This window comes from Chenopodium quinoa, unplaced genomic scaffold (assembly GCF_001683475.1).
Source record: "Chenopodium quinoa cultivar QQ74 unplaced genomic scaffold, ASM168347v1, whole genome shotgun sequence".
Classification (NCBI taxonomy): Eukaryota; Viridiplantae; Streptophyta; class Magnoliopsida; order Caryophyllales; family Amaranthaceae; genus Chenopodium; species Chenopodium quinoa.
The window spans coordinates 1,652,026-1,674,592 of NW_018743691.1; the positions used below are offsets into that span (position 1 = coordinate 1,652,026).

The following is a 22,567-nucleotide window of genomic DNA, read 5'->3' on the forward strand; positions in this document are numbered from 1 at the left end:
TACGTGGCAAAAATTTTAAATTTCATTCGTCACTTTTGTTTAGGTGGCGATTGAATTTTTTAATTCTAAAATAAAATAAAAATCTAGTTTTTGATTGGTCGAAAATATACCTTTTCTTATGTGGCGCTCCCAATGCTTTTAATTCTAAAATAAAATATAAATCTAATTTTTGATTGGTCGAAAATATACCTTTTCTTATGTGGCTCTCCCAATGCTCTCCAAAAATATCTACTTTATTTATATATATTAGATTTTTATATTCAACAATGAATTGAAAATATTATTCTATCTCCATTTCATATTTTTTGCAACTTTGGAATATTTATATCTCACAAATAATACCTCAAAGTTGCAAAAATATGAAACAGAGGTAGTATGTAGTATTGAATAATGTGATAAATGGGTACACATTAATGTGATTAACATCATCATTAAATTAAGGATTTCACTATTAGACATTAATCTAATCATAGTTTAAATATTGTGAGATACTAATGTTGACACCGAAATTTTGTTAACTATTAGGTATCAGATACGCAATATATGTAAATAAGGAGATAATGTCAAAATATATAAGATATTTATCTTCAGGATCTCGTAGAATATATGATTATTATCTTGTAAACTACCCAACGACTCTCTATATGAAGAGGGTCGAATCTAGAGTTTATTAGGCTCAGATGGAATGAGTCACAAGACCTGTCTCCTCCCTACTACCAAACATTATAGGTACATAGCATGGATTAAGCTGACAAAGCCCCGTATTGTAAACAAATATCAAAACCCTAGCCCTTTAGAGAGAGAGGAATCAAGAGATCTATGAGAGTTGTAACCCACAAATTATCAATAAAATCATTGTTCCCGTATATTTTTCTACTTCTTTATTTGTATATTGTAGATTTGTAGGTTTGAATTTATATAGTTTACAAATTGGCACGCTCGGTGGAACAATTTTCGCTCTTCATCATCTCCATTCTTCAAGTATCAAAATTCGTAGAAATAATGGAGGCATGTCAAATTTGCTTTTAGATTCTACAAGAAAATTTCGAGACCAAGTTGCATCCGATATCAAATCTCCACGATAGGTCTCGAGGGGGCATTTGTTGACACCAAAATATTGTTAATTATTAGGTGTCAGATATGTGATTAAGGATATAATATAAAAAAATATAAGTTATTTATGTTCAGATCTCGTATAATATATGATTATTACCTTGTAAATTACTCTACGACTCTCTATAAAAAGAGGGTTGAATCTAGGGTTTAATTAGGCTCAGATGGAATAAGTCACAAGACTCGTCTCCTCCCTACTACCAAACATTGTAGGTACATAGTATGGATTAAGCCGACAAGGCCCCATACTATAAACAATATCAAAACCCTAATCCTTTAGAAAGAAGAATCAAGAGATCTACAAGAGTTGTAACCCACAAATTATCAATAAAATCATTATTCTCGTATGTTTTTCTACCTCTTTATTTGTACAAGTATAAGTTTGAATTTTTATGGTTTACTACTCTGTAATTTAACTTTATAAACGTGAAATTACACATTTACACGGATACTATACTAATTAAACTAATAAAAGACCAACCTCAATTATTTTTCAAAATTTCACATCATATAACTAATATATAAAGCTAAACTTTTAGCCAGGTCACGAGGCAGCGACACTTGACATTCTAACTTTTCGCCAAGTGTCACGCCACGTTGGATAGGTTCAAATTGACTTCATAAGATAAAAAAAGTTAGTTTAGAATTCTATTTTGAATAGAATTTTCGATAAAATAAAATTTGAGTGTCGCACCACGTTGGTTAGATTTAAATAGACTTCATAAATAACCCGGATATCGCACGGGGCACAAAACTAGTCATAATAATAAAACAAACAATAGACCATTGTCCATCCCTAATCTTATCATCCCATTTATCATATCAAAAAATTTGACAAGGACAATTTGGTAAATTCAACCTAAAAATGAAAGGACAATTTGGTCAAATACAGGTTGACCTACTCTATTCCTTTGCAAAATTTTGCCTCTACTATAAAAACCAAAACCCGCCTCTCTCTGCAAACCCTCTTTGCTCAATTTGCTTAACTCTCATTCTCGGCTAGGGTTTCTGCTCATCTTCTGCTTGGTTCGTCTTTCTCTCTCCTAAATTCCAAATTATCCATTTAGTTTTTTTCAAATGTTGTTGATAATCTTGCATGCACAGATTCAATTCCTGTTTATTTTATTATTTTGATGATTTTTGTAATTTTTTTTTTGTTAATTTGTGATTAAGTTTTTTTTGTTGTTTTTATTGAATTTGAAGTTAGATTTGAGTTGATTGATTCTGTTTATGTGTGTGTTTAAGTTAATTTGATAAATTGATGGTTGTTTTTTGGTCAAGTTGCGGGGTTGAATTCAATTTTATGCTTGAATTTATGCTGGATTTAAGCTGCATGGTTTTGTTAGTTTACATTTAAATTGTGTTTGTTGATTTGGGTGTTACTTTGATTATTTTTGTTTATGATTTTGCTACTCAGATCTCTACTCTGTTGATTGCTTTTTGTGAAATTGTTCATCTTGATTTGTTTTTTGTCAATTTTGAATCAATTTTCATTTCAAAATCAAGTTAATATATGGTGTTATTATTGTTCGATGTTTTTTAGGCTTGCTATGTATTAGTTTATGATGGTTTTGTGTACTGTTGAATTTGATGGGGTTTTGGCGGGCTAAGAAACTACTGCATGAATTTGAATTACAGAGCTAGTGTGGTAAACATTGAATCTGATGTGTGTTAGAGATTCATCGTAGTTTGACTTGTTTATTTGATTATTTGCGATGATTAAATGATGCCTTGGATAGCTTGAATCTGATTTATTGGTATGTTTTGCATTGGTGTAAAAAAAAAAAAAATAGTATCCAATGAAATGTGTTGTATGTTGTATGGTTCTGTAGCTGTTCGATGTCGTATTGAAGTGTAAATCCCATGTAATGCATCATTTGTTGTTCTTCTTTTGTATATGGGTTGGTCCTAACTCCTAACTCATTTTGTTTATGCAAGCAGCTTCACAAAGTTCATCATGGGTAAGGAAAAGATTCATATCAGTTTGGTGGTCATTGGCCACGTCGACTCTGGAAAGTCGACCACCACTGGTCACTTGATCTACAAGCTTGGTGGTATTGACAAGCGTGTGATCGAGAGATTCGAAAAGGAAGCAGCTGAGATGAACAAGAGGTCCTTCAAGTACGCATGGGTGCTTGACAAACTTAAGGCCGAGCGTGAGCGTGGTATCACTATTGATATTGCCTTGTGGAAGTTTGAGACCAACAAGTACTACTGTACCGTCATTGATGCCCCCGGACATCGTGACTTTATCAAGAACATGATTACTGGTACCTCCCAGGCTGATTGTGCTATCCTCATTATTGATTCCACCACTGGAGGTTTTGAGGCTGGTATCTCCAAGGATGGTCAGACCCGTGAGCACGCTCTTCTTGCCTTCACCCTTGGTGTCAAACAAATGATCTGTTGTTGTAACAAGGTATAAGTTACCACTGTTTCATTGATATGCAGTTTATTGAGTCCTATACTCCTATGATTTAGTTTGTTTTAGTTTTCAGTGTTTGCACTATTCTGATCATGCCTTGTTTTCTATATAGATGGATGCCACCACCCCCAAGTACTCAAAGGGTAGGTACGAAGAAATTGTCAAGGAAGTCTCCTCATACCTCAAGAAGGTTGGTTACAACCCAGACAAAATCCCATTCGTTCCCATCTCCGGGTTTGAGGGTGACAACATGATTGAGAGGTCCACCAACCTTGACTGGTACAAGGGACCAACCCTTCTTGAGGCTCTTGACTTGATCAACGAGCCAAAGAGGCCCTCAGACAAGCCCCTCCGTCTCCCACTTCAGGATGTGTACAAGATTGGAGGTATTGGAACGGTGCCCGTGGGACGTGTTGAGACTGGTGTGTTGAAGCCTGGTATGCTTGTTACCTTCGGTCCCACTGGACTGACCACTGAAGTTAAGTCAGTTGAGATGCACCACGAGTCTCTTCCAGAGGCTCTCCCTGGTGACAATGTTGGGTTCAATGTTAAGAATGTTGCTGTCAAGGATCTCAAGCGTGGTTTCGTTGCTTCTGACTCCAAGAATGACCCTGCTAAGGAGGCAGCCAACTTCACTGCCCAGGTCATCATCATGAACCACCCTGGACAGATTGGAAACGGTTATGCTCCAGTGTTGGATTGCCACACTTCTCACATTGCTGTTAAGTTTGCTGAGCTTGTTACCAAGATTGACAGGCGTTCAGGTAAGGAGATTGAGAAGGAGCCTAAGTTCTTGAAGAACGGTGATGCTGGTATGGTTAAGATGATTCCCACCAAGCCTATGGTGGTGGAGACTTTCGCAGAGTACCCACCCCTTGGTCGTTTTGCTGTGAGGGACATGAGGCAGACTGTTGCTGTCGGTGTCATCAAGAATGTTGAGAAGAAGGACCCAACCGGTGCCAAGGTTACCAAGGCTGCCCTAAAGAAGAAATAGGATGTTTTGTCAAGTCGTAATTTTAAAGTTTTGTTTAGGCTCTTGAAGGTTTTCTGTGTACTGTTTTATGTCATTTAGATTCTTGAGTTCTCAATTTTATAAGCTGCCCAGAATTTTTGTGTTTGTGTTCCTGTGTCGCCTACCATAGTCTCAACATTAATTCTACTGTTATTGAAAGTCCGATTTGAATCAAGGTTCCAAACTTCCAAAGCAACTAAAAAAGTGCTGCATAAGTGCATACAACTGAAAGTGCTTCAGCTCAGAACTTAACTTAAGAAAAAATAAGTCAAATTTAACAAAATTTAAATGCTAAAACTTCATGTTGATATTGTGGCGGGTGTGTAAGATAAAAGTGTAAGCTTGAGAATTGATAAGGATGAGGTTAGGGGTTTAATTTCTGGTAGGAACACTTTGAGGGTAAAGATTTTCCTTTCCCCATACTCTGAAATTGCATAGCTTTAATCTTGATTGGGTTGACGTATGAGAGGTTTCTATCTAAATCATTTCATCCTACCGACCGAATAGAAAAAATTATAATTTAACTTTTTTTTTTTTTTTGACAGCTAGTCAGTTACTTCTATCCCCCATTCCTGGCCCGGGCTGCCAGATCATGAGCTCTAGAGGTAACCCTTCTTGGCACGTAACAACAATAAAAGTAGGTGAGACTAGAACATAGGCAAAGGATATCCAAGACCAGATTTCGTAACTCCTTCGGTGCATGATTAAGTCTGATATCCGTTCTTATCTCCAGTTGACTGAATTGTTGCATGGCGTTGGAGATGCCTTCTTTATTTTAACTTAGTGCAATTGCTTTCGCTTTTTTTTTAAAAATTTTTTTTTATTTTTTTTTAAAGTACAATTACTTCCAACTTTAGATATATGCATGTGATGTTTAAAAATTAGTAGGAGAACAAAATTTTTCTCCTCTCTCCAACTTGTCAAAAACAAAAAAGAAAAACTTGTCAACGAAATTCTGTTTACAAGTATTTTAAAGGATGATTTACAAAAAGATGGTTACTTTAAGGTGTCGTTTGGTTCACAAGGAAATTAGAATTTTCCATGAATTGCAAATATATGGGAAATTCCAATTAGTGGTTTGTACACCTAGATGTACCATGTGCATGGTACACCCAGATTAAAGTGGAAAGAACATAACAAATAATTATAAAGTACATCATGAATTTATAAAAGAATATATCACTGAAATATAAAGAACACAGTATATTATGAGATACTTATTATCAAAAAGGTAAAAAATAATTATGAATTGAGTTTTATTAATAATTTAATGTCAAATCATTTCAAAATATTACATTTGAATTAGAAAATATTCATATATAAAAAATTTCTCTATCTAAAATTAATTTTACACAAATATAATTCAAAATTTCTTTCTTAATTTTTAAAAAATATTAAAATTCAAAATATAAGAACATATTAAATAAGTAAAAAGAACATAATTTGTATTATTATACCTAAAGAACATAATTTGTATTATTATAACCAAAGAACATGATTAATATATATTGCCTCAAAGAACATTGTTTGTATTGTAAAGAACATATAGTTTAGACTTAAAGAACATATTGATCAGACTTAAAACATATTTCATTGCAATTAAAAAAATGATAAAAGAACATTGATCAAAATAGGAAGAACATCATCTTCAACCTAAGAAAATAACACCAAAACATAAAAATAGATACCTTTTATCTCAACAACGAATTTGTCAATTACATCGATCTTTCAATAAATGATTCACCAAAACGATAAATCAACTCCGAAATAACATTAAATCACTTTGAAATTCAAAATTTAACATATTTTCTCTCTCTCTCTCTCTCTCTTTTTGTTTTTTGTTTTTTTTTTTTTTTTTGAGGGAACCATAGTTTCTCTCTCTATAAACCCAATTTCTTTCTCTTAACAAAAAAAATGAATTTTTTTTTATCAAAAGTAATATGGAATGTATATAATGAATAAGGAATAAAAATGTTTTGATTTTTTTTTTCTCGTATACTCTGTATTTGTATACAATGTTCTTTCTGCGTTTTTATAACTCATGCATTTTGACCGGGTGTACCATGTTGTATGATGAAATTTTCAACCTAGGGGGGGGGGTTAGGTAAGTGAATTCCTACATTTTGTGGGAACTCTAAATTCCTAGGAAGTTCCACTTCCCCCATATCATCAAATTTTTGCCAACCAAACAACAACAAAATTTGCAATTCATAGGAAGTTTCAATTCCAATGTTTTATTATGTCAACCAAACAAGCCCTAAAACTTATTTACACTTTTGCGTCGGAATGAAACTTATCTACGGAACTACTGTCCACGTAGGCTCAGATAAGTTTATTTTTGTTTTTTATTTTTTAGAGTAAAACCGCTAAGTACCTAAAACCGCTACTTGAGGTAGCTGTTTTACCCTTCATCAATTGTTACTCCGTATCTTTATTTAGAGTACTAAACACAAAGCACTACTTAAGGATTCGTTTGACATCGTTGTGGTTTTCTGTTTTTTGGTTTTCAAACTCATATGATATATGTCATATAATTAAACAAAAATTAGACAAACTCATTAAAATCATGATAATATTGAAAACTGACAGCTGAAAAGTGGAAACATTTTTTTCTTGTTTCCTTTTTTGGTTTTTTGTTTTTTTAAAAAAAAAACAAAAAATTGAAAAAAAAAAATGCCAAACAAACCCTAAGGTAGCGGTTTTAGGTAGCGGTTTGTCTCTTAAGAAAAAATTACCCCTAAATGTATTACCGAGCCTACGTGGACTGTATTTTCATAATTAAGTTTCACTCCAACGCAAAACCGTAAATAAGTTTTTTAAAAGCTATATTTTTGTAAATTTTTCTGTAAATCAAAGTGTTAATTTATTTTATCTTTTTATTCTACTCTGTACTGAATATAATTTGAAAATTGTTTTTAGATTTCAAAAACTTACTATAAAAAGAAAAAAAATCTTACTCTGTATTATATTTTTTTTTTTTGAGGGAAATTACTCTGTATTATATACTGCAAATAATAAATGATGCAAAATTTGCATTGAACACTAGAAATACTACAATAACATCTAAAAAAATGGATGGAGCGATAAAGAAAAGAAATTGAGAGAGATATTTAATTTACAACTTGAAAGAGAGATCCTACTGTTTGGTCAAGTGGTTCATTTATGCTGTATACCCTACTTCCATTTATGAGTTTAATTAGTTTATGGATCAGATCTACTTTCTTTTTTTCTTTATTGATATGATATGAAATTACATAATAGTATAGGTTATTATCACATAAAATCAAATGTTGCTCGTCACATTTTTTCCCCTCACTTTTTCTAATGTGAAGTTGGATATGCAAGCTGCAAAAACAGAAGATTTACAAATGAGTATTTGACACTCCATTTGTTAGATTATGTTATGCAAGAACTAATGTAGCACCAAATTTGTTCATGTATTTTTATTATTATTTTTTTATTTATTTATTTTTTTTTTTTTTTTTGGAAAAATGAAATGAAAGCTTTTAGTATATACGAAGTAGTATACTATAAGCATATAATGTACTTAGCAATACTAATAAGAATATAGTATACGAGGCTAAGATTACAATTGGGAAATTTGATTATAATTTTCATTAAATTGTGTTAATCTTTTTGCTTTAATACCCAACATAACTTTTGCAAAAGAATATAATGTAATTCAACAAATTGAAACCCACATGCCGAGTCCAAAATATGATGTTGAAAAGAAACTAAAATGTGGGTTTGTAACATATCTAGCGTCTTCCTCCACCACCTACACCAACACCAGTGCCTACTCCTTTGCCAGCACCGGCGCCAACTCCAATTCCTACACCAATGCCAACACCGATGCCAACTCCTCCTCCGCCACCAAGTCCATGACCACCACCTAAGCCGGCACCACTTCCAAGTCCTCCACCCGCACCACTTCCAACTCCTCCACCAGCACCAAAGCCACCACCTTGACCCGCACCTCCACCAAGACCACCGCCTCCACCACCACCTCCTCCTCCTCCACCCCCACCTCCTGCCCCAGCTGCTCCACCTCCTACACCACCTCCAGCACCAAATCCACCTCCATGGCCCGAACCACCACCTAAACCTCCACCACCTCCTCCTCCAGCTCCACCGCCACCACCAAGACCTCCTCCGGCACCGCCTCCAACACCCCCACCGGCTCCAAATCCTCCACCTTTACCTGACCCACCGCCAAGTCCACCACCACCTCCTCCACCTCCTCCACCACCACCTCCAGCTCCACCTCCAAGACCTCCTCCGGCACCACCTCCAACACCCCCACCAGCTCCAAATCCTCCACCTTGACCCGAACCACCGCCAAGTCCACCACCTCCTCCTCCACCTGCACCACCACCACCTCCAGCTCCACCACCTAGACCTCCTCCAGCACCACCTCCTACTCCTCCACCTGCTCCAAATCCTCCTCCATGACCCGCACCACCGCCAAGTCCACCTCCCCCTCCTCCACCAGCACCACCACCTCCACCAACACCTCCTCCGGCACCACCTCCTAGTCCCCCACCTGCACCACCTCCGAATCCTCCACCTGAACCACCTCCGACTCCACCTCCTCCGCCTGCCCCACCTCCACCGCCTGCACCACCTCCAAGGCCACCTCCAGTACCACCCCCTACTCCTCCTCCGGCACCACCACCTAGACCTCCACCGGAACCTCCTCCTAGACCACCTCCGCCACCTAATCCTCCTCCACCTAAACCTCCTCCAGCTCCACCACCAAAGCCTCCACCAGCACCACCACCACCGCCAAGACCACCTCCACCGCCACCACCTAGACCTCCACCACCACCACCACCTAGACCACCTCCTCCGCCAAGACCGCCACCTCTACCGGGACCACCAAAACGTGGGTCGTCCCTCGGCCCACCAAAATGCCCTGGACCATGAAATCTTCCACCTCTTGGTCCACCCCACCTCCCACGGCTGCCAAATGGCCCACCTCTTGGACCACGACACCTAAAACCACAATCTTCATCATCAAATCTTTCGGTCTTTAGCTTACCATCTCCAAATGTCACTACACTCAAACTAAGCACAATGCTAACTAGTAAAAACGTTACAACAGGCCATTTTGTAGGAAAACCCATTGACTTTAATTAAAATACAACACTTTTCGTGGAAAATTATGTGTAAAAATGTGAGCCCCTTTATTTAAGCTCAGATTTTTATATTTTTATCATAAGAGTGAAGAAAGTGAGTTATATATAAGGTGTAACAATTGGCTAAAATACTGTATTAGGGATATTAATTGCTATTGGTGAGGTACGCGTAGAACCGTTGGGATTATTGTAGGAACAATAAATGACACATAAAACTAATTTAATTAAGTCAAAATCTAGGAACTGGATGATATATATTGATATTGGTTCCTTATTTGTTTAGTCAACTTCACCGTTGACCTATAATTGGATAAGTACACTGTAACGATCTCTTTGTGTAGGGCATGTTTTCATTTGTACGGCTGTCAAGATGTATATTTGATCATTAATATTTTTAATTTTGCATCAACAAAATTATTAAAAATATTGATATTTCAACACTCTAGCTAAATTAAAATGAGTCGTATAACAATAGATCATCACGTGGCATTTATATTAAAATATTGAGGAAAATTTTAAGCATTATATTATGGGACAGAGAAAGTACATATTTTGTCCTCCTTATCGTTTAAGATTGTGTATGAAGTTTTCTTCACTTTTATTTATTCACTAGGTTAGATCCCGTGCCATGCACGGTAATTTCAATATTTATCATTAGTTTAATACAATTATTTTACTATAAAAAATAAAATTTAATTGCAAAAATAGGATGAAAGTTTAATTACAATTTTTTTTTGAATCTTTAAAGAAAACAGAGGAAGAAATGCATGCAAAACTAATAAAAATAACTATGGATTACATTACAAAGTTATAGATAATATTACATTATTGTATTACATGACTTTGTTCCCGTCATAAAATATATAAATCTTTGTTGAATGTGTACAAATGAATATACTTGCCAAATAGAAAAGAAATATTATTGTAAAGTAAGTATTAAATTAAATACTTCTCTAAGAAGCTTTGGCAAAAAAAAAAAAAAAAAAAAAAAAAAAAAAAAAAAAAAGCCTTTTGGAGGGAAAATTTTTAACCAGGTTATGACAAGTGTCATTTCTGGTTTCGCATTTAGTATAGGTATATTGATTTTATTTTCCTAATTAAGAAGTAATCATGTATACTTTTTTGACGAGAAGTAATCATGGATCATATATACTAACTTACATTACTTAGCTTAATTTATATCTACTTCACGAGCCGGAAGTGTATTACCAAACCTTAATTCATTATTTCATTGTTTGACAAAAAATTGGGTGTAAAATTTCTATGTAATGAGGGTGGTAGATGGACGATAAATGCCACATGAAAATAGGTTTGAATATGTCAGAGGAAAGATTGTCATTAAATATCTTGTCCAAAAATTAGGTTAAAATGAAGTGCCACTACTTTCTTTGCTATAATTGAATGTCATTCAATTACTCATGGAAGGTACTTGTCTAAGGGAAATATATAGAAAAATGATGCTACATAATAATACCTCTATTTTGAATTAAGTTGATGAGATTTTCTTAACAACTTTTGTACCATAAACCATACTAAAATGTCTTCGAATGCATGCCGACCGACTGGGGTATAGACTACGAATGTACGCAGACAGGCTGGGGTATACACCATAAGATGAACATGTCCAATAATGCCTTAGTAATTTAGTATCATGCAACTTGGGAAAAAATGTGTAAAGGCACAAATAGTAGTAATGTAAATGAAATTTGATCATAATTGATGGGTAGCATCTTTTGCGATTTTATATAACTAATCTAGTTAACATTACCATCTTAGAACATTGTTCATTAGAAATATTGGTTTTTGGCATGTTCTATCCTAGTTAGGCTAACTAGCTAGCTTGTTTCAAGAACATAAATAATCTTTAAGTCACAAAGAGGGGTATTTTAGGGATAACCTGAGTAGTTGAAAGTTATCTTCTTCAAGATGTTAGTTAGCCTACAGAAGAGAAAGAGTAAGTTGCCCCTAGGGTTTGATATGATCCTGGGAACACCCCGCTCAATCAGAAATGTACTTTCTAGAGTGAATAAGTAGAGAGAGAAAAAAATTGCTTATATTAATCACATGTCAAGTATTTAAAAGCGTAATTAGATGTGCCAAATTTGTACTTCTTGAATTGATTTGGGGTAAATCAGTAGTTGTGTAAATATAGGCTGATTTAGCGATAATGGGCTTGATTATAATAAGCTTGATCCTTAAAAAACAAGCTTAGCTGCTTAGGTCTATGCTAGTCATTAATATTATACTAGGTTAGAACTCGTGTCATACACGGTTTTTCAATCTCTGTCACGGAATATTAATTTTAAATCTTTTTTTTTTAATCTCAAACAAGCTACTTAAAATATACTTCATCTGTCCCTTTTTTACATTCATGCTTTCCTTTTTTGGGTATTCCAAAATTACATTCCTCTTTTCCTTTTTTAGTAATAGTATTTTTTTTTTTCTAAATATCCCAAATTATCCCTCTTTTTCTGTTTTGTAATTAATGTTCACTCTTATTTTCTCACTCTTACTTTCCTATTCTCACTCTTAAATTTAGATGAATATTATTGGTTCTTAATTTTCCAATAGGAGCATGCTATTGCTCCTTTTTTTTTTTTTTTATTATTATATGGCATCATTAAATATTAATCTATCTTTGTTTTACTCAAAGACATCATTTAATGTTTTGTACTTCCCATTGTGTTTTGTTTTATTGTTATTTGTTTTATTCTTAGTTCCTTAATTCCGTGTAATTTTTACAAACAGGAATGTAAAAAAAGGACGGAGGGAGTATATTTTTTTTATCTTATTTGAATACATATTATATAGCTTTCTTCTATTTTGAACTTTGATGGCATTTTCTTTTCTTCAAATATGATAATTTTTCATTCACCAACTATGTTAAGTAAAAATATATATTCATCATTTTATTTTTTTACTAAAAATAGTCATTATATATTAAAAAGTAATTACTAATATATGAATTTATTTATACAAAGATATGATAGATATTTAAGTTTATAAAGTTTTTTTTTTTAAAATATATTAAGGACACACCAGAAGATGACACGTGTCATTGTTGGTGATTAGGGGATTTTTATCCACCAATCACCGTCTGACAAGTGGACCAACCAGGTTCCGCCACGTGTCCTTCACGAAGGCCAATAGGAGCCTGCCACGTGTCAATCACAGATACGTCCTCTACGGACCAATCGAGGTACGCCACGTGTCCACCCATGCCAAATGGGAAAACCGGCCGTCAAGGCCCAATCCAGTCTAGAGGCCCGGTCAGCCCTAGGTTTACCCTAAACCTAGAGAGTGGCACGTTTCTCAAGGCTATAAATACTTAATTAATCCTCATTAATTAAGCGGAAAAGAGATCAAGAAATCAAGCAGAGAAGAACAGAAATATTACGGAACACTAATAACCGGCTAATCTCGCTAACGACGCAGATTACCAACATTAAACACTCTCACCTAGAGAGATCTTATTACTTTACTTTCCGTATTAATTACTCCTTAATCAGGTACTAACTTGACCGTTGGAGGCGGAGCTCTCAGGAGTCTCCGTTATTTTGCAGGTACAGGCGTCCGGTTCCAGTCTCGGAATTGTAACTCTCCCGCAGGACATCAGAAAACCCCGAAACATTTGGCGCCGTCTGTGGGGAGAGTACTTCAGAGATGGCATCCAAGTCTGTACCGACTCCAGAAGAGAGGCGTCCCCTAGACGACCCTCAAGTTCAGTCGGACCATGATACCGAAAGTGAATTTGAAGTGGAAACTCATACAGCTCCAGACGGGACCCTAAGGGCCCGACGTACCCGTCATACCGAAAGAAGGGAACGGGAGCATCTTCAAACAGGAAGCGAGCCAGCAGGCGCACCGCCTGCTCGGCAACAGCCGACTGATGGGTCTGCTCCCATCACAAGGAACGAACTCATGACCTTCATGAGGGACTTCAAGGGAGAGATTCAAGAGTTGATCAACAAAAAGCCGCCTGCTTCAGTCAAAGAGCAGTCGACCAAAAAACCTTCCACTTCACTGAAGAGGAAGCCAGTTCAAGGGCGAGAGGCGACTCCTCATCCTAAATCCAAGAAGCGGGAGCCACTTGCTCTTGATTTCACAAAATTCCGTTATCCTACGGGAAATAGGAAACCGGTTCGTCATATTCAGGCGGACGGGTCAAAGCAAACGTTCACAGATGCTCGGCTACTGCTAGAGCAGAAGAAGAGTGACCGATTGTCAGAGTCGGCTTCTACTTCAAATTTTCAAGACAGTTTGCGAAATGCCTCGATGAGGCATACTCACTCGTACCATGAGAGTCAGTCAGGCGGCACCTCCCGTCAGTCCGGCTTTCATAGTGCCCAGGCGGTACCAAACTTACCATTTGTGCCGCAACAACAGTATTTTATGCAGCCACCTCCATTTGGTGGACCTGCAGCAAAAAACGTCCAACCTATGGACTGGCAGCTACGGCTGCTTAGACTTGGTGAACAGCCGTCGGCCTTCTCCAAGGAAATTACTGAAGCCGCTCAGCCGGCCAAAGTAAAAAATGTACTAGTAGGCGCCTATGACGGCACTACTAATCCAGAAGACCATCTGATGGCATTCACCAACCTGATGTACCTTCAAGGGTTGGATGATCCTACTTGGTGCAAGTGTTTCCCAGCGACTCTCAAGGGAATCGCACAGCAATGGTTCGGCAACCTGCCGACTGGTTGTGTAAACAGCTTCAGGACGCTTGCTTACTTATTTGCCTCCAACTTCGCCATGAACATCCCTGCGAAGAAAACGACCCTTGATTTGGGAACAATTCAGCAGGGCGAGAAGGAGGGGCTTCGTTCTTACATCAGGCGGTTCAACCTGATGAGAATACAGATTCAAGGGTTACCGGATGAGGTAGCTTATACTGACTTTTTTAGAGGTCTCAAAGACGGGTCTACCTTCAAATTTGATTTAGTTCGAAAAAGGGTGGCGACTCTTCAAGAGGCCTTGATTGAAGCAGAAGCCTATATACAGGCGACTGATCTGTGTACGATAAAACAGTCGGACGGGAAAAGGTTCGACAAAAGAGAGGGACGACAGAAACAGTCGTCCAATAAAGATGAGAAAAGAAAAGAGGTCTGGGCGGCTGATTCCTCTAAACAGCCGGCCCAGAAAAAGAAAAAAGAATTCAAACCATACTCCCCAAAGTATGTGTTTAACAAGGATAACCAGTTTATCCTAAAAGAAATAAAGGGACGGTTCTCAATTGAGAAGCCGCTCCCCATGAAGGGTTCTGCAAACAACCGGAACCAAGACAAAATCTGTGCTTATCATGATGACGTTGGTCATCACACCAATGACTGCATCAGTCTCATGCGGTACCTAGACCGCTTGGCTGAGCAAGGTGATCTTGACACTTATGTCAAGAAATCTACGGGGAACACTTCCTCAAAAAAGCATTCGGCCAAAAAGAATCAACAGGCCGACAGCTCCGATACAGATGATGCAGTCGTCTACACCATTGCAGGCGGCTTCTCAGGAGGCGGCCCCACTATTAGGGGCAACAAAGATAATATAAGGCGGTTAGATGTAAATTCCGTTCACCAAGAACGGCCGTCTAAATATACATTTCCTGAGATTGTCATCACTGAAGAGGATCTAGGAGGGGTAAGGGGGCCGCATGACGACCCTCTCGTTATTGAATGTAAAGTGGCCAACCAGAGAGTTGGCCGAATCCTCATAGATACCGGGAGCTCCTCAGATCTCATCAGCAGCAAATGTCTGTCAAAACTGAAATATCAGACGGACTGCATACATCCGGCCTCCCACCCTTTAATAGGGTTTGGAGGAGGAGTCGTCCACCCACTGGGACGAGTAGATTTACCCATTCGCCTGGGCGAAAAAGGGGAAGGACGACACATGGTAGTCCGGTTCCTAGTAGTAGAGGAACTCTCGGCCTACAACATGATTCTGGGTGGACCAACCCTGAATAATTCAAAGGCTGTTATAATCCCGTCTCTTATGCTGCTTAAGTTTGAGAGGGATAATGGAACAGTCGGCTCCCTAAGGGGAGATCAGAGGATGGCCCGAGAGTGCTATCTCTCGGATGTCAAGCCCACTGTTATGGCCACTGGGTCAAGTGGAGAAAAAACAGACCTTGACAATGTCAAGGAGAGTGCGCCTGTTCAAGAAACAGGCGACAAAAAGAGAAAGGCGTCCCAGACAGAGTCCGCAAGAAAAGCAAGAAAATAGCAATCATTGGCAGAGGAGCGGCCGGATGAGCTCCGCCCTCAGCCGGCTGGTGAGCATGCAGACCTGATATTAGACGACTCACGTCCTGACCGAACAGTCAAAGTTGGGACGACTGCTCTGAGAAACCTTGGTGACGACTTTCACAACCTGTTGAAAGAATACAAGGACATCTTTGCATTTGAAGTCCATGAAATGCCAGGCATTAGTCCTGATCTGGCAGTACATAAACTCGCTGTGGATCCGAAAAAAGAAGCCGGTACGACAAAAGAAGCGGAACCATGGCGAAGAAAGAAGTCAGGCGGCAGCCGCCGAAGTTAAAAAAATTACTTGATGCAGGGTTCATTCGGCAATGTTACTTCCCAGACTGGGTTGCAAATGTGGTGCTTGTTAAAAAGCCGAATGGCACCTGGCGAATGTGTGTAGACTACACAGACTTAAACAAGGCGTGCACCAAAGACAGTTACCCTCTGCCTAAAATTGATAACCTGGTCGACTCAACAGCCGGCCATGCCTTGATGAGTTTTATGGACGCCTATTCTGGTTTCCATCAAATTCCTTTATGGAAGAAAGATCAGGAGAAGACGACCTTCGTCACTGATCAGGGATTATACTGTTACACGGTCATGCCGTTTGGTCTGAAGAATGCCCCGGCTACCTTCCAACGAATGATAAACACAGTGTTCTTTGATCAGATTGGGAGAAACGTCGAGGCATATATTGATGATATGATTGTCAAGACTAAACTTCAGAAAGATCATCTGACGGACCTCCGAGAAACTTTCGCCACACTCAGGCGGCACCATGTCATGCTCAATCCCAAGAAATGTGTATTTGGAGTTGAGTCTGGGAAATTTCTCGGATTCCTTATCAATCAGAGAGGAATAGAGGCGAACCCTGAGAAGGTACAGGCGGTCATTGACATGCATTCGCCTCGTACCGTCCGAGAGGTTCAGAAGTTAACAGGTTGTTTGGCGGCCTTGGGGAGATTCCTAAGCCGATCAGGCGACAAATGCCTATAATTTTTCCAGGCAATTAAGAAAAAGGCAAGGTTTGAATGGGGGCCGGATGCTGAGGCCGCCTTCCAGAAATTAAAGGTTCACTTGCATTCCTTGCCGAGGCTGGTCAGCCCTTTGCCCAAAGAGGATCTCTACATGTACCTGGCCGTCTCTGACCATGCGTTAAGCGCTGTGCTCCTTGCTGAAAGGGACGGCTGTCAGCTCCCGGTCTACTTTGTCAGTCACGTACTGAAAAATGCCGAGTTGAGGTATCCCCTAGTGGAGAAATTTGGTCTTGCACTCTTCATGGCTGTTAAAAAATTGAAGCCCTACTTTTTGGCACATGCAGTCGTCGTGTATACCGACCAACCAATCAAGCGGCCCCTTACCATCATGGAGTCGTCAGGACGAATGATCAAATGGGCCATAGAAATACAGAGCCTCGAAATTACTTTCGAGCCTAGAAAAGCAGTGAAGGGGCAAGCCTTTGCTGACTTTATTGTAGAGATGACTCGTCCTCCTGACTCTCAAGTTCCAGACCAAGTATGGAAGGTATATGTGGACGAAAGCTCTATTTCAAATGGTTGTGGAGCAGGCGTCGTATGTCAATCTCCAGAGGGCGACAGGTTCGAGTATGCTCTACGCTTCAGTTTTCAGGCTTCAAACAATGAGGCAGAATATGAAGCTTTACTAGCCGGGATCCGCATGTGCAAGGCGGCAGGGGCAAGAAAAATAGACGCCTGTTCTGATTCACAATTGATAGTGAGTCAGTACAATGGCGAATACGAAGCAACCCATCCGGCCATGATCAAGTATTTACAGGCGGTCCGACAAGCAGTCGGCTCCCTTGAGGATTTCCATCTAATCCAAGTGCCGAGATCAGAAAACAACCAGGCAGATGCACTGTCAAAATTAGCATCATCCGCCTCCTCCGATACTCCTCGAACTGTTTTTTGGGAAGTAATGGAGAAGAGAAGCATCGAGGAAAACCCTATTGGAATCCTAGACAGAAGCTCAACCTGGATGGATTCAATCAGGGCATATCTGACAAACGGTACACTGCCGGATGATCCTCAACAGGCGGCAGCACTGAAAAAACGAGCCTCCTGTTTTGAAATGATACAGGGAGAACTTCACAAGAGGGGGTACCTTCAACCCTTCTTAAAGTGTGTTACTCCTGAAAAGGGACGAGAGATACTAGATGATCTTCACTCTGGTTTCTGTGCTTCCCATATAGGTGGTAGGATGCTTGCTCAAAGGGCAAGGCGGCATGGCTACTTTTGGCCTACTTTGGAAGCAGATGCAATGGAGATGGTGAAAAAATGTGACAAGTGCCAAAGGTTTGGCAAATTAATTCACCGTCCGGCTACTGACCTCACTACCATTCACAGCCCACTACCGTTTGCTAAGTGGGGCATGGACATTCTGGGTCCATATACGCCTGCTACAGGCGGCAGAAGGTATATACTTGTTGCCGTTGACTACTTCACGAAATGGGTAGAGGCGGAGGCTGTAAAGGGAATCAAGACGAAAGATGTAATTTCATTCATTTGGAAAAACGTCATCACTCGGTTCGGGGTTCCCATGTCTATGGTTTTTGATAATGGTCCCCAATTTGAGACGCCTGTTCTCAAAAACTGGTTGGGAGACCAAGGAATTGCACACTACTTTGCATCTGTCGGCCGTCCACAAGCAAACGGCCAAGTAGAAGCCTTTAACAAAATCATCTCAGACGGTCTCAAGAAAAAGATTGAACGAGCAGGCGGCCTATGGGCGGATGAACTACCACATGTTCTCTGGGCCATTAGGACGACTGAAAAAGGGGCGACTGGAGAAACTCCATTCCTCCTAACTTATGGTGCGGAAGCTGTTCTTCCAATAGAACACTACGAGCCGACTCTTCGAGTAATGCTATATGACGAAGAGGCAAACTGGGAAGCCATGCGCCTGGCATTAGACTCACTTCCTGAAAGGAGGGGCAATGCTGTTTTGCGCCATGAGATCTATCGCCTGAGAATGATTAGATCATACAACAAAAGAGTACACAGGCGTCCACTCAAAGTAGGGGACTTTGTACTTAGAAAAATGGAAGCAGTTGGTAGGGCTAATGAGTCTGGCAAACTAACTCCCAACTGGGAAGGACCCTACCGAATCTATGAGGAAGTCAGGGACGGTACCTACCGTCTGGAAACACCAGACGGACAACCGTTGCCTCGAACTTGGAATGTAGATAACCTTAAAAAATATTTCTTCTGAAAGATGTAAAGTAAAGAGCTACTTAATAAAGTTTGCACTTACTATTCAATTATTGTATTACGAGGGGCATGCCGTCTGTACCTTTACAGTCGGCTACTCTCCATTTGAGTTTTCACTCAATCTTTAGAGGGGCATGCCGTCTGTTCCTTTACAGTCGGCTACTCTCCATTGAGTATTTTACTCACAATACTTAGCTAAAAAGATTAGGGCCTGGCCGACCCTGTGCCTAACAGGCGGCTACCCTTCTTTTACTTAGCACCTACGTTCACCAAGAACTTACCAAGGCCACCGGCCGAATGATCAGACCAGGCGCCAAGCCACCTGATCAAATCTACAAAACTAATACGACCTGTCCCAACATCATAGCAGGCGTCCGACGGCATCCCTCCGGATGAAATTCTTCGCAGAGAGCAGCTCCCTTTTGGGTGGAACATTGTTCTATAAACTAATTACACGGCACCTATACGACTGTCCCCAAGGGCAACCACGTAGCCGTTTTTGAGACAAGGATAACTCTATCACTAACCAAACCAGTGGTAGCAGTTGACATCTGAGTCAGATGACCGCCTGTATTACTTGGGATAAATGCAGGGGGTACCTATTGAGTTAATAGCCAACAAACATTGGCGAATCAAGGGGTCTAGCCGGCCTACGCCGCCTGGTACCTCTACTTCTCAAACAAAAGTGACGGCGACTGAGTAACTCCAACGTTAACTCATAGTCACTCCTTCAAACTTAGTATGGAGCCTAAAAGGTATGAGTCGTCCACCTGTTTTTAATAAACAAGGGCTCTCAACCAATACTCTTGCTAGGTTAACAAATTACGAGTTAAAAGCCAACATTGGCAATAAAGGGAAACAACCGGTACCCGCCGCTTGTTTTCCTACTTACTTAATTCCTTGGCGACTAGGTAATACTATTTACTTGGTCAGACCGATTGAATAAAGAGTTCGAATACCGATTGAATAAATGGCCGACTGATCGTCTATCCTGGAAACAGACAACCAGTCGTCCAGGGGCATAGGCGGCGTACTTTCTATTTGTACCTGTCTGCAACGTTCGGCCATACACAACAGTCGGTCTAGTGAACAATGGGATATTAGATATGGAATACTTAGACAAATTTGAATCAAAACAAAAATTTGATTAAAAATAAGCCGGTCATTAAAGACCAGCAGAATATTCAAAACCCCGGCCCCCTGGCCGGGTAATTACAAAGCAAACGGCACGCAGGCCGTGGAAAAAATACTTAAAGCTTAAGAAGGGGGCAGTTCAGTATCAGCAGCTGCCGCCTGGTCAGCACTCTTCTTGTTGGACTCGGCTTTAGCTGCACCCTCTTTTGATGCCTTACCCCCAAGTGGCACAAGCGCCACAACCGGCTCTTCCTCCTCCTCCAACGCACCTTCCAACGCCTCTTCTTCAGCAGCCGCCAGGATCTGTTGATTATATGTTTCCGAACACTGGCGGTACGTTCTTTCCCATGAGGCAAAATCGGCACTGGGGAACAGTCGGCCCCAGGTCATGCGCTGGATTTGAGCGGAGTCTTCCACCATCTCCCGGACGAGCTCTTTCTTCTCTTGCTCGGCCTTTTCCGAGAGCTCTTGGGTAAGACTCTTCTCTTGGCTCACCAGGCGTTCTTTTACGTTGGCCAAAGATTTCTCCATGGCTTCGTAAGAGTGCATTTTTTGGCGAAGAGGTTTCAGCTCGGCCTTAAGATTTGTGACGGTCGCCTCCAGCTCGTCAACCTTCTTTTGGGCCGCCTCTAACTGAGCCCGAACAGCGGCGGTAGCCTGCGCCTGATAATAAAGAAGATCAATGGTCAGTACTTCATTTTGGGCAATTTGAAACATTGCCTTATCACAGCTGGAGGCGGCCATAGCTTTTGCGGCCTTTACCTCTTTGTTTTTCCGATCAATCGGCTTGCGAAGGCTGTTGACTCGGAGCAGGGCCTAAGTACAAAGAAAAACAGGCGTCAGCTTCCAAACAAAAAAGATAACAGGCGTCCTGGAACTCAAAAACTCAAAAATATGCTAAGTATACCTCAGCAAGGACCCCTGAAATCCCATCAAGGTCAAGGGTGCCGGCACCCCTGACCGCCTCCCTTTCAGATGGAGGAACTACTTTAACCATGGACTTGGCTACCTCAACCAAGTCAAGCCCCTGAGGGCCGGCTGCATTAAGCGAAAGGAAAAAACAAGTTAGACCTAGTCAAGAAGGAAGCAAGTGTGAAAGTTTTTACAAGTGATTGTCCATACTTCTAGGCGGCCCCGCCGGGGTTTTAGAAGAAGTGGACGGCTGCTTCTCAGCCGCCACTGTTTTCCTGGAAGACCCAGGAGAGCTTGCAACAGTCGTCCTCCGGGCCTTGGGGTCCGGCTGTTGCGAGGAAGAAGCCCTTGGAGTGCCAGACTGAAAACAAAAAGAGTTAGTATATGCATAAGACAACTAAAAGAGGAAGAGTTTTCGAAGCCTACCAAGGGTGCCCCCTTGTTGGGGGAGTCGGCATAAGACTGTTGCATGAGCGAGGCCCGCGACATGGCCGCCGCAGTCTTGGATGCTGTTATTTTACTCATGGCGTCAGCTGCAAGAAATAAAAAGCAAAGTTAGTAAAAATCCCAAGTAAACAAGGCGTGAAAAAAAAAACAGAGTATTTGTCAGGCCGGCTACCTCTAGAGCACCGACTGCTGAGGCCACAGGCGGCCAAAAAGTACTCGTCATAGAGCCACTTGAAGCTCGGGACGCAGTTTAGGGGTACTTGCTCTCGTACCCCTGACGTAGGGTTCACCCTAGTCTCTACTTTGAAGAGTCCTTTGTCTAGGATCTCTCTTTTAGCCTTTGGGGGAACAGGCGGCATGCTGCGGCCGCCTGCGAGAAGAGGCGGATCCCTATTCCACTTGTTAAAACGTTGGTTCAGCTCCGTGTCTGAACCCTCAATGATAAGGAAGGTGTTCCGCCAATCCTTCCATTTGTTCGCTTTACCTCTCGTCATGAGGTAACCCCTATGGCTTGTTAATTGATACCAGCCGGTACCTCCCGACTTAGGGGTCCGGCTGAGATAGTTCATGTGGGCGAAAGCCTCAAAGCTTGGCTCCACCCCGTACATTTCGCACCCGGCCACATAGCCGAGTACGTTTACCCAAGAGTTGGGGGCTAACTGCCATAACCCCAAATCATACCCATCTAAAATCCGCTGAACAGCCGGATGTAATGGGAAGCGCAGTCCAGCTTTGATGGCCGCCACATAGCAGCCAAAGCAGCCGTCACCATAGCTGGTACCAGCCGGCCAGACGACAGTGTCTTCTGGATCCGGCACGAACAGTAAAAATTCCGGGCCCATTCTGTGGTTAGCAATAAAGCTCGCCACGTTGTCTTGCATGGTTGCGATCCGGCCCCGGGGTACCATGCAGTAGTA

The 22,567-nt window shown here is 40.6% G+C and overlaps 2 protein-coding genes across 2 annotated transcripts; one reads left to right on the forward strand and one right to left on the reverse strand.

Annotated features, from left to right (window-relative positions):
• The first annotated feature begins 2,008 nt into the window (after positions 1-2,008).
• Positions 2,009-4,709, forward strand: LOC110683725 (elongation factor 1-alpha). Its single transcript, XM_021860121.1, has 3 exons — positions 2,009-2,139; positions 3,055-3,532; positions 3,651-4,709. Exons 2-3 carry the CDS (start codon positions 3,071-3,073, stop codon positions 4,530-4,532), a joined length of 1,344 nt encoding a protein of 447 aa, XP_021715813.1. The 5' UTR covers positions 2,009-2,139; positions 3,055-3,070; the 3' UTR covers positions 4,533-4,709.
• A 3,599-nt stretch (positions 4,710-8,308) lies between these two features.
• Positions 8,309-9,676, reverse strand: LOC110683862 (glycine-rich cell wall structural protein 1-like). The gene has a single exon (XM_021860270.1). It carries the CDS (start codon positions 9,674-9,676, stop codon positions 8,309-8,311), a length of 1,368 nt encoding a protein of 455 aa, XP_021715962.1.
• Between the last annotated feature and the right edge of the window lie 12,891 nt (positions 9,677-22,567).